This window comes from Hippopotamus amphibius, chromosome 8 (genome assembly GCF_030028045.1).
Source record: "Hippopotamus amphibius kiboko isolate mHipAmp2 chromosome 8, mHipAmp2.hap2, whole genome shotgun sequence".
Taxonomy (NCBI): Eukaryota; Metazoa; Chordata; class Mammalia; order Artiodactyla; family Hippopotamidae; genus Hippopotamus; species Hippopotamus amphibius.
In genome coordinates, this window is record NC_080193.1 from 83,136,696 (window position 1) to 83,150,010 (window position 13,315).

A 13,315-nucleotide genomic window follows, 5' to 3' on the forward strand; every position below is an offset into this window, starting at 1 on the left:
TATTATATGATTCCACTTACATGAAATGTCTAGGAAAGGAAATACATAGTAAGAGAAAGCTGGATGTGGAGATTGACTGCAGAAGAGCTGGAGGGGTTTGGGGTTTGAGTTTTGGTTTTTGGTTTTTGGGGTTTTTTTTTTCTTTCTTTGAGTGATGGAAATATATTCTAGAACTGGATTGTGGCAATGATTACACCATATAGAAACTTACTGTAAATTATTGAACCATACTCTTAAAATGAGTGAATTTTATGGCATATAAATTAACTGCAATAAAGCCAAAGGGGGAAAATGTTAAAAAATTTTCACTTCAGCAGTCTTAGTTTACTGTAAAGATTGTGTTGCGTGTGTCTTTTGTTCCATAATCCTTAAAGGTAGTTGCCTTTCACCAAAATCAATGAAATCTGATGCAGTTCTTTGACATTTCTCTTAGCCTAAATTAAGAACATTTGGTTTCTTAAGAAAGAGGTTAGTATCTTAGTAGGCATATGTTAAATTTGCTAGTATCATATATGTAAATGATGTTCTATATCCCCTACAAGATGTGCTAAGTGTCACAGAGGCATATAGTACAGTTGACTAACAGTACCTGCCCAAATTAACACTGCTTTCTGTTCTAGCTGTGAAACAGCTGGATTGATACAAAGTTCTCTTAATGCTATTCCACTACTTTTCACTGTATCTTCTCTATTTTGCTCTTGTCAGTTGAGCTTTGCTTACTGAGAGTCAGTTGTATTTGTTTTCAAGCCTGTTTATGCTAGTTGTATTTCTTGTTATTACATAGTTTTATATTGTGTAAGTCAGTAAAACAGTGTGAAAAACAGTACAATTTGTTATTTGGCAAATTAGATTGAATGTTTTGGAACTACTTGACAAAGGTAAATTGCTAAATATTGGGTAATTTGGTAATTTGAAAGACTGGAGTGGAAATTGTAAACATCTAGAAGGCCTTTTACATTGAGATTGCTTCACAGTTGTCTCTGATCATGATCCATCTTAATGAAACTGGAAGTAGAAATGCTAGACAATTTATGATGTATGGGTATATGTGAGAAAGATAGCGTTGATTTCTAATGACAGGACTCATGTTTGAAGAAAAAGTCTTTATGTCAGTGAATGCTTATATGTTTTATTTATTTTTTTATTTATTTATTTTTTTGGCTGTGCTGGGTATTCATTGCTGCGCACGGGCTTTCTCTAGTTGTGGTGAGTGGGGGCTACTCTTTGTTGTGGTGCATGGGTTTCAAATTGTGGTGACTTCTCTTGCTGCGGAGCACGGGCTCTAGGTTTTCAGGCTTCAGTAGTTGCAGCGAGTGGGCTCAGTAGTTGTGGCACACGGGCTTAGTTGCTCCATGGCATGTGGGATCTTCCTGGCCCAGGGATTGAACCTGTGTCCCCTGCATTGTCAGGCAGATTCTTAACCACTGCACCACCAGGGAAGCCCTGCTTATATGTTTTAAATTAAAATGTTTAAGATGCAGGTGTTGGGGGTGTGAGAGAGTGTGTGTGTGTGTGTGTGTGTGTATGTTTAGTAGTTTTCCTTTATTACTGCCTTAATTAACTAGCTAGTTACTGGTTTTGATGGCATTGGGTAAGAGTTTGTATTTGGTACAGACTCTATACCATAGAAATTTATATTCAGAATTGTAAAAATCAAGTTTATAAATAATTTATGCAATAATTGGAGCGATTGTTTTCATAATAAAAGGATTCTCATTGCTTTATAAATTATTAGATTTATGCGGTTTTTTATTGAATACATTTTGTTTTATGCTGAAAAGTAAGCCAGAATCAGGATGATAGTGGGGATTGAGGGGTGTTGGACCTGAAGGTCATGAGACTAAAGAGTAGCTTCAGTACATGTAAAACAGTGAGGCCATCAAAAAGGAGGAGGCATGCAGTCAGGGCAAAACTCAGAATTTAAGATCTTGAGGAAAGAAGTGTGAAGTTCAAGAATTTATCGAAGTCATCAATGAAAATTTTGAACTTAACTGAAGTTGCTGTCAGGATTTGAAAAATGTGATATAAAATGTAGAAAGTGAGCACCAACAATGCGAATAAAAGAGCAGCTTTCCTTGTAGCCATTAGGTATATGTACCATTGTGTGAGATGAATGAAAGTTGGAAGAATAATGTCTGTGAAGAGAGTGCTACTCATGGAGAGTTTAGTAAAAATTGATTAGAAAGGTGATCAAGACCATTTAATGCTAATATGGTAAAACTTCTGTTCATGTTTACCTTGTACTTTATTTGGTGTTGCTTGTAATATTAGTGCTCCTTTAAAAGTTCAGAGATCACAGTTTGCAGTGGGTCTTACTGTTTTTCGATTATAAATGCCTTTAAGAATCTAGTGAAAGCTATGGACTCTTTCCAAAATACTTATGTATGAACAAGCACACAATAATTTTAAAATTTGGGGGAGTTCACAGACCCACCAAAGCCCAGAGAGATCCTCGTTAAGAACAGAAAGGAATTCTATTACTAATCCTTTTGTGAATTAAAAATAGTAGTTTTATTTCAGTGCATTTTGGTGTAAATATAGATTTTTAAATATTTCACGAAATAGGACTTCTATGGCCAGTAATTCTGGATTTATCTGTACTCTGTTTGAGACACCGGTATTCATGTTGGTAAGAACTTGAAAGTAGGATGACTACCAGTAAATGATGCAAAATGGCAGTAGCTAGGGGTGTTTTAATTATGTAATACTCAATGCTGCTCTATTATAATAATCATTAGCCTTGTAACATTTACCAGTAAGCAGTCAACTTAAATTACATGCATCTGTATTTCATTCAGCTCTCAATTTTACTTAAAGAATATGATCTTCAGGTACAGTATTTAAGAAAGTAAGAACCATGTTTGTGTATGGTATGGCTTTGGGGAGAAAGGAAGATCTGCCTGTCTTGCTGTCTGCCTTTCTCCTCTGCTTTCTGTTGACTTGCCTCTCTCCCTGGATGGGGTGCTTGCTTTTCTTTCTCCCTTTTTCTTAGAGTAAAGGGGCGACCGCCTATAGCCATTGTTTCAGTTGCAATTGTAAATTGTAAACTTTTACTATATATAACTTTTATATAACTTAGGAGGTACTAGAAAATTCCATGTTGCTTGAAGTGTTTCTCACCTGAAAAATTGACTGCTTTTGGAATTTTATTTCCTTTATTATTGTAACACAGAATGATTTTTTTTATGTTTGCAAGAGTTGTATTAATGTTTATATTATGATTTTGTTTTAACTGCAGGACCGTGTATATGTACAACAAAATAATGTGGAGAATGTCTACAATTTGGGATTAATTATTTTTCGAGATCAAGTTGTACGTTATGGGTGTATTAGGGATCACCTACGACAAACGCTATTGGATATGATTGCCAGGGAGCGGAAAGGAGAAGTTGTAGACCGGTATAATAATCTTTTTACTCTTTGGGTTTTGGTTTTTAGTGGTTATATCTTAAGAACCCGATTCACTATCTTAATTTTATTAAAATAAATTCAAGTTTGATTGTCCAGCACATTATGAAAATACTCAAAAACCTTACATCACAGTTAAGAAAGTTAGCTAGATTTTAACTGAAAAGCACACATTTATTTTTAGAAGAAATCATTGTAAGCTTTTATTTAATATACTTTTAAAAAGCAAATCAGCCATTAGTCTCTTTGATTTTTCATGTATTTTTTTATGCTGGCATTTTGGTCTTTTGCTATTTGATAACATTTTTTTTTTCTTCTTCTTTAAACGGGCTTTTGGCTAGCATTTATGTTTAATGTCTTTGAAGGAAAAAAATGTTGAACATAGTCTAAAAAGACTTAAGATTTATTGTAAGCCTTTTGTTTGTCATATATCCCCCCTCCCCCCCCAACATTGTTGCAGTGGCGTTTTTGTGACACTGTAGCCAGAGTGGCTTTGAAACAGGCAAGACTGATCTCTCTGCTTCTTTGTATTCAAAGCAGCTGTTAGATGAAGACTTGAAAAGTTATTTTTCTTTCAGCTTTGGTGCGTGGTCAGGATTGCCCAAAGACATTTGGTACAAAAAAAAAATTATATTGCCTAGGAATAACTGTGTGTTGTACCATGTCAGGTGCTATAGACTCCCTCTCTCGTCCCTACTTCCTGTTAAATAGGCTTTTTATTCTCTTTGTGCTTTTAATTACACAGAACTATTTAGTCATTTTAAACATATTTTCTTCAAAAATCCTAAGTTACAACAGCATGAGAACAACTTGAGATACATAGCTGTGCACTCAAGATATGCTTTCCAATTAAAATTACTCTAAATCCTTATGTTATAAATTAGTTATTTATGGGAGATTGGTCACTTTGGTTAAAAAAAATTGTTCTGAAAGTCTTTCCAGCTACTTCTGTTGCATCTTTTGCATGAATTTTTAATGTGTTTTTATTATCAAGTGGTTTAACTTCTTTTGACAGAGGCGCAATAAGAAATGCTTGCCAGATGTTAATGATTTTAGGTCTCGAAGGACGATCAGTCTATGAAGAAGATTTTGAGGCTCCTTTTTTGGAAATGTCTGCAGAGTTTTTTCAGGTAATCAGTGAAGATATAAAAAATACTCTTATAAGATATTCTTAAAATTATCAAACATAGTTACTAATTTAAACATTCTGACCTTTTGACTTTTTGTAACTTTTGATCTTTTGCCCTTTGGGGAAAAGGGTGCAAATTATACCCTTCAGCACACCTACCCCACATTCTCACATCCCAGTGAAAGAACTTATTGAAAATAAATTGAAGCGGTTAGACTTACACACGATTTTTAAAAATTATATGTATAAAACGTGTGAAGTTAGAAATCACCTTAAATTTTATTATATTTATATGTTACTAATTATCATAAATTCACAGGCAGTACATCACCAATAAAGTCTCACTCTTCAGGCTTTTTGGTAATATAAGTTACTAGTAAAATAAATATAGATATATGTGTGATCCCATAGTGCATATATATGTCTTAAAAGCTGTTGATTTGGAAGTTATGTCAGTAAGTACAGTTGATACAAATTTGCAGCAGTATATACAATCCCACACCAACTAAATTGCTGAAAGTAAAGCTAAACTAATACTAATTTGTAATGAAATGGTAGTAACAATGACTGAGTACTATGACAAATGATAAGACAGTATTTATAAGGTCACGATAATTGGGCATTCTTCCTGAAAGCCTCAACTATCTGAGCAGTTTATTGTAGGAGCTTTGTAGTGTTGTTAAAATAGACTTAGTAAAAACTTTGCTATTCAACTTCAATAATAACCTTTTAAAAAACTAAATGAATAGAAAGTTACAATAACTGTATAGTGGGTCATTCATAAAAGCCACTGGATGTATGTAAAAGTGGAACTAGGTGAATTTTGGGGATATTTACCAATAAACAAAGAATAGACTTGCACAACCCCACCCCACTTTTTAAAAATCAGTTTGTAGCCTATCAGGAAGATTTTTTGGCCTCTGCTGGTGAGCCTGGACCATGCTTTATTTTATGAACTGTTAGTTTTATGATGTAGGAAACAGTCTTTATTTTCTGATAACACAGCAAGTAGTTCTAGATATTTTTGACAATGTTTTTGACGTTTGCATTTGTTTTAATTATTTTCATTACAGTGCAGAAACACCAGTAGAAGATTGTCAGGATCCCAAAATGTGTTGCATTGACACTTGCATATGTCTGTGTATATATAAAACACAATTTTTAATAGTGAAGTGACAGTCTCACCAAGATTTTTGTTTGGTGTGTTGATGTTTAGTCTAAGAAACTTGATTATCTTAAACTGCTTTTTATGAATGGGAAATGTTATTAAATTTTGTACAGAATTTATATTAACATGTATTCTATTAGGTAATTCTTAGATATATTTGTTAATTTTACTATGAGATTAAAGTCTGTTGGGTCAACATTTAAAATTTACTGGCATTTCTGTAAGGCTGGTGTTAGAAGACAAGATTAATAGTTATTCAAAAGCTCTATTTCTCAAACTTTATATATATTCCTTTGAGAGTGGGAGTAGGGTGGCAGGAGGACTTTAGTAACTACTAATAAGCAAGCAAAACTACGATAAACATGATGAATCTTTTTAGACATAATTTTACAATAAAACAAATCAAAGAAGAATTTCCCACTCTCACTTGGGGTCAGATGCTTCATTCTATACTTTTGACCTTCACTGGCATGTGCTTACTTTTTCTGCTGTATGGAATATACAAGCAAAGTTTGAAGAACACTGCTTAAGGATAATGTATTAATTTAGTCTTATGAAAGTAATGCTTTAAAGAATATAATTCAGACTGTATGAATATATATAGTAAGACAGTATATTAAGTGTTAATAGTGCTTGGGATATTTGGTTTATGAGAAATGCTGTAGAAACCCAGTTAAAAGCAGAAGCTTATTTTGCTTCTGTGTTAAAACAAACAAACAAAAAAACATGCTTTTTAATTTGCAGATGGAAAGCCAGAAATTTTTAGCAGAAAACAGTGCTTCAGTATATATAAAGAAAGTAGAAGCTAGAATTAATGAAGAAATAGAACGGGTGATGCACTGCCTTGACAAATCAACTGAAGAGCCGATTGTAAAGGTGGTTGAGAGGGAACTCATTTCCAAGCACATGAAAACTATAGTAGAAATGGAGAATTCGGGGCTAGTACATATGTTGAAAAATGGGAAGACAGAAGGTAAGTGTTAGCAATTGAAAAATAATTAAATTTTTATAGTTCTACCAAGTTCTTAAGTATTTTTTTCCCTATTGTAGATTGTCAGTTTTCAAGAAGTTGTGTTTGTCATTTATTTATCACTGTTATTTTGATAGAATTTTACAATAAAGCTTTATGCTTATATTAATGAGGATTTTAGATATTCCTAGTGAATTGAGTGATTTTTTTTTTTAACCCCCTCTCTTTCATCTTAAGTCTCCTCACTTAATGTTTTTCTTAACCCAGAAGGTAAGTTGAGGGACTTCCCTGGCAGTCCAGTGGTTAAGACTCTGCTGCACTTCCACTGCAGGGGGTCCACTGCAGGGGCTGCTGCAGGTTCAATCCCCCAGGCCACACAGTGTGCCAAAAAAAAAGAAAAGAGAAAAAAAAAAGAGGTTTGGGGGAAAAAAAGATTAATATTACTGATGAAGTCAGTGAGCTCCTCACCTGTTTTTATATACCAGGGTGTTCAGACTCTTCTTTCCCACACACTCTCCTGTAGTTTTTGTGTTCTTTTACAATCTGAAGTTCCAATCTTAAAATTTTTGTAGACATTCCTCTGGGAGTTAGTTGTGATAAGGGGACCAAAAATGCAAAAATAGGTGTCTTCCATGTTGACAAAGTTAGAAAAATCAGTAAATTGGTTTTGGGAACTCTTTAAGTTATAGACTGAGAAAGGAGAATTGCTTAAAAGTAAACATTTTGGAGATAACTAACGTTTACTCTTTTTGGCCGTTTACCTTATTTTCCTAATATTTTGTAACAGGTACCCTAGGAGAAATTATAAATAACAGTTGTGTTGTCCTCATTCTTAATTTGTGAAGCTTAGCTTTAAAACTATGGCTTGATAAGTGACTAATACGGTATTTAAAAATAAACAAATGTGGTGCTCTTAGATGAAGTTTTAGCAGTATTTTAGCCACGCACTTCTTATAAAAGAAATACGTATTGCCTGTTGGGTCATGACCTAGGTAGGGAATGAAAAAAAATTTTTTTAAGTTAATTTAAAAGAGAGGAGGATGTAAGAGAAAGGAGAACAAAGATGGTAGGCAGAGAGGTTGTTCCATTTTTCCTCTAGTGGAATCTTTGCCTTGTGTTTTCAAATGGTTATATTTCTACATATGTGCTTAAGTTCCTGAAAAGTTGTATATAAATTTGTTGTTTTTATTAAACTAGAGAAAGTTACTTTTTAAAAGACCATTCTGGTGAACCTTTTCTTTAAAAGCAAAACAAAGATCATTTTTAAGGATGTTTGTCATGTTTTCTAAAATAAGCTACTCCTGGATGCCTATGGTCCAAGTCAGGGATTGGCAAGCTTTTTTTTTCTTTTAAATTTATTTATTTATTTATTTATTTAATTTATTGGCTGCGTTGGGTCTTCGTTGCTGCACATGGGCTTTCTCTAGTTGCTGAGAGCAGGGGCTACTCTTTGTGGTGTGTGGGCCTCTCATGGCTTCTCTTGTTGTGGAGCACGGGCTCTAGGCAAGGCCTTCAATAGTTGCGGCACATGGGCTCAATAGTTGTGGCTTACGGGCGCTAGACACAGGCTCAATAGTTGTGGCACACGGGCTTAGTTGCTCTGTGGCATGTGGAGTCTTCCCAGAGCAGGGCTCGAACCCACGTACCCTGCATTGGCAGGTGGATTCTTAACCACTGCACCACCTAGGAAGTCCTGGCAAGCTTTTTTTGTAAAAGGCCTGATAAAAAATATTTTAGGGGTCTGGACCATACAGTAAACTACTCATCTCTGCTGTAATAGTGAGAAAGTAGACATAGATAATAACACAAACGAATAAACTTGACCGTGTTCCTGTGAAATTTTTATTTTTCAGACATTTAAAAATGTGAAAACTATTCTTAGTTTATGAGCTGTACAGAAAAAAGCAGCGGGCTGTAGTTGGTCCTTGGGCTGTAGTTTGCTGACCCTGATCTTGATGATCCCTGGCAGATTAGGACTTCATGAAAGGCATTTTGCTTTACTTAAAATGAGAATCCATCAGTTTTATAATGCAGTGTTTAGTTACTGAGTTAATGCTTTCTTATTCACCTTGAGTGGGGGTTGTTGAGAGGGGGGAGATGAAATGGGCTTGGACATGAGAGGCTGTGAAATGTTTGATGGGGAGGTTATTGAGTATACATGAATTGTAGTATCTGTAACCTGTGTGGAGACTTGTATTAAAGGCAGTAAGTATACCTAATGCATGCAAGTGCTTAATAAGTGCATAAATGATGGAGTATCAGAATAGCCACTTACCATAGTTTCTACTTAGTACTTAGTGTTCTCAACAAGGAAGCGGCTTTCTGTGATTCTAAATTAAATTTTAAAGTCAGTTTTCCTGGCTTTCCACTATAAACCTAATTGCAAAGTATCTTAATTATGTGAGGCCCTGCTTGTGAGCAGTATGTCAAGAATATGTCAGAGACACAACTTTATACCATTATGAAGACAAATATCTCATAAATCAAAGTGAAAAAGTTTTTTCCCACTGTGAATGGAGGATGAGTTGGATTGTTAATTAAATGCAGATAGCACTATGAAATTACGTTTGAATGGTATCATTTTATTATTTTATTAAGTGTATACAGAAATAACGATATTTAATTTTTGAATGCCACATATTTTTCATTTTCTCTTTCACATTCTCCACTACGCCATACATTTATATACAGTGAATTACATATAATGAAGTTATATTAATTTACGTACAGTTAAATATACAACGTAACTAAGCAAAACTGTAACAACATAGGAACAAAGTAGACAAAGTTGGGAACTGTTTTGTTAGAGGTATTTGATACGCTAGGTTTACTGTAGTACATGCCCATAAATTATTGTTGTGTTTGTAATATTCTTTTTAACATAAGAAACTTGGTTGTAATTTTTTTTAATGGCTATTTTTTAATTTTTATTCATTTATTTTATTGGCTGTGTTGGGTCTTTTTTGCTCTGTTCAGGCTTTCTTTAGTTACGGTGAGTGGGGGCTACTCTTCGTTTTGGTGCGCGGGCTCCTCATTGCTGTGGCTTCTCTTGTTGCGGAGCATGGGATCTAGGCACGTGAGCTTCAGTAGTTGCAGCACATGGGCTCAGTAGTTGTGGCTCACGGGCTCTAGAGTGCAGGCTCGATAGTTGTGGCACATGGGCTTAGTTGCTCCATGGCATGTGGGATCTTCCTGGAGCGGGACTCGAACCCGTGTCCCCTGCATTGGCAGGCGGATTCTTAACCACTGCACCACCTAGGAAGCCCTTGGTTGTAATTTATACCAAGTGTGAAGAACTAAGATTTGCTGAGTGTAGATTATTTTGGACATATATTATTGATGAAAACACTTTATAATAAAATATGCGTTTGAAAGTCATTGAAACAAATTTTGAAGCCCTTTTTGTAAAACTTGCATCCAAGTATTTTTAAACTTGAGTTTTAGAATCTGAATTGCTCTTATAAATACAGATCAGGGTGGGCAAATTATAGCCAGTCTGCCAAATCTGGCCCATAGTCAGTTTGGTTGGGAAAAAAAAAATCCGAAGAGTAGTATTTCCTTACACGTGAAAATTATATAAATTTTAGGTCTTAGTATCCATAAATCAAGTTTTATGGGAGCACAGTCATGCCCATCGATTTATGTATTATTTTTCTGGCTACAGTGGCAAAATTGAGTAGTTGCAACAGAGACCATATGGTCCACAGGTTTAAAATATTTACTATCTGTAAACAGAAAACAATTTTCCAGCCCCTGTACTAACTCCATATTTGAAAGATCTTGATCGTAAAACCTTTTTTATATCATTGTTAAGTTTTGACACTGTAGTCTCCCAGTAAATTCTTACTTCAAAGATACATTAGACATATGGAAAAGCAGTATTTTAACTCCACATTCTAATCTTGTAAAAAATAGAGTCCATAGTTTTCCTTCTAAATAAAAACAATGTAGTGAGATAAACCAATTTTTAAAACATAGATATTGGCTTAGGTCAACACCTGGAAAGTATTAGGGATTGCTCTGAGGAAAATTTTAAAGAACAGGAATTTATGCTGTAAGTTTCGCATGAATTTTACCGTGATGTGTAATGAAATAAATCCCAGTATATTTAATTTTGTCATCATGGTTTGTCATTTGAACTTTTGAGATAGCCATACTTAAAAATATCTGTAAGACTTTAATTGGTTTTTAAATTTCTTCCTTATTATGTTAACTGCCAGTTATACCACAATTAAAGTTATCCTTTTGATAGTAGTTTTGTAGTATTACTAGCTTACAGATTAGAATTATGTGGGATAAATTATGTAGGAACTCAAAACTTTAGTTTTCATTTTTTGTGACTGTTTATTATGCTGTTTGGACATCTCTTCCATGTAAACTAAAATTTGTTATGACATTTTATTAATGCTTTCAGCATATATTATCTGTAAGATGTGGTTCATAAATTGCAATAATAACTATTAACTAGTTTTTGGGGGGTTTTTTTTCCCCTGTTTTACTGGGGGTTTTTTTAAGTAGTTTTTCATGTGGTCAGCAAATGACCATAATGGAGAAATAAACTTCTTTAAGTATGGCAAATCAGCATGAACAGAGATTGTTTTTTTTCTTAATCTTTAATGTAGCCAATTTATGTGTTCGTTCTGATTGCAGACCTTGCTTGCATGTACAAGTTATTTAGTCGTGTGCCAAATGGTTTGAAAACGATGTGTGAGTGTATGAGTTCCTATTTGAGGGAACAAGGTAAAGCCCTTGTTTCTGAGGAAGGAGAAGGAAAGAATCCCGTTGACTATATCCAGGTAAATAAATACAGAAGATTCTCTTTATCATAAAGTAATTTTGTCAAGTGCTAAAAAGGTCACTTTTACAAAGCTCTCGTAGTGTGTGTTTCTGATTTAATTGTTCCAGTGATAAATTAATATGTAATTATCCTAAATATTTTAGAATTTTGGAAAGCATGTACATTTATATCAGGGAGCCATACTCAGTTACTTCTTTTCATTTATTAGCTTGTCTGATGAAGACAACTGTATTTAAACAGTCTCAAGAATGAAAGTTCTTTCTCCTTTTTTGTATGCCTTAGTGTTCGTATACTACGTTAGTGTGTTCAAGAAAAAAATAATTGACCCTTTGGTTCAAGACATTTTGCTTTCAAGCAGTAGTACAAATATATTATGCTCTCAGGTTTTTCATGTTTTAATATAAATAATCAACTTTCTCTGTATTTTTAAAGCTAATTTTCTCAGGCTCACCCATTCAGTCATGATAGAGGAAGGTAGGGAGAAACAGTGAGGAGGATCTTTGGTTCATCTTTAATAGACTGATACATAAATGGAAGATAGAATACTTCTCTCGCCACTGCATTTTTAACAAGCTTAGATATCGGCTTGAGAATAACAATATAGAATCTATAAGTTTTAACACTGAATGCACGCATTTATTACCAGCAAAGTTAAACATGTGCAGTTACACATGTATTGTTTATAGGAAAATTATTATAATGTATCCTAAATTTCATTGTTTTTATTTGGAAGGGCTTATTGGATCTGAAGAGTAGGTTTGATCGCTTCCTCCAGGAATCGTTCAATAATGACCGGCTGTTTAAACAAACTATTGCGGGTGACTTTGAGTATTTTCTCAACCTCAACTCCAGGTCCCCTGAATACCTCTCATTATTTATTGATGATAAGCTGAAAAAGGGAGTCAAAGGGGTAAGTATTCATGTGTTTGAAAATACGTTAAGTTTTATTTGTAGATTAAAATTAGGAAATAAAATATAACATTAGGGAATTTTATAGCTATATAAAATTAAACAGTCCTCCTTTGCTGTGCTTAAATGTGCACTGTGATAACTGAAAAGATTGTTTAAAGTATTTGAAATGGTCAGAAGTACTTTGATATTTCACTTAATGTGTAATTGGCATCAAAAACAACTACACATCCATAGACTTGAGATTGTGAGGGTTAGAGATGCTATAGAGATAATAAGGATCTAGAAAACAACTATCCGTGGCACATGGAATGTTGCTTGCTCTCACCTGGTTCTTGGCACAGTACTTGAGTGCCAAGAATTTGAAGGCATAGACAGAATAGGTATCAAAATAGTTTGAAAGCATATACAGACGCTCAGTTTCAAGCCTTTATAATATATCTGGGATCTTGGAAGCTCACTATAGCATGGAAAATCAAAATAAGCAGATTGTGATTACATGTAAATTGGTCTTCTTAACTGGATTTGTGAGACAAAAGGGAAAAGCAGCAAATAGGTATCTATAACAAAGAAACAAGAGGAAGATTATTAAGGACACCAAATAGAGAAGAGACATCTGAGTAGTCTTCCATAATTTTTAATATAAGCTTAATACAAGCTGCCACAGTATCGTCTTGCCCTTATTTAAAAGATTAGGGGCAAGAGGCCTTTTAACTTTTGGTATTATAACACATTATTACCATTCTGTTTGCACAATTTAGATTTCAAATCAGCTTATATAAAAATATCTGCCTTTTGGCCATGTAAGTTTCTCCCTAGATATTATGCAAGGGCATTGTAAAATTCTTTTATGTGATTAAAATTTCATTGCTCAATTTCAGTCATCCTTTAATCCAGTCATGTATCACTTCATGCCTCCCTTTCAGAGGTAGC

General features: G+C 34.1%; 1 protein-coding gene across 5 annotated transcripts in view; it reads left to right on the forward strand.

The window, feature by feature from the left end:
- The window catches only part of CUL3 (cullin 3), a 94,724-nt gene that overhangs the window by 57,891 nt on the left and 23,518 nt on the right, over positions 1-13,315 (forward strand). For all 5 annotated transcript variants that reach the window (XM_057744059.1, XM_057744060.1, XM_057744063.1 and 2 more), the window contains 5 exons: positions 3,239-3,399; positions 4,424-4,538; positions 6,450-6,678; positions 11,326-11,471; positions 12,207-12,383. In XM_057744059.1, coding sequence (XP_057600042.1) covers positions 3,239-3,399; positions 4,424-4,538; positions 6,450-6,678; positions 11,326-11,471; positions 12,207-12,383 — 828 coding nt within the window. The remainder of the gene's footprint in view (positions 1-3,238; positions 3,400-4,423; positions 4,539-6,449; positions 6,679-11,325; positions 11,472-12,206; positions 12,384-13,315) is intronic.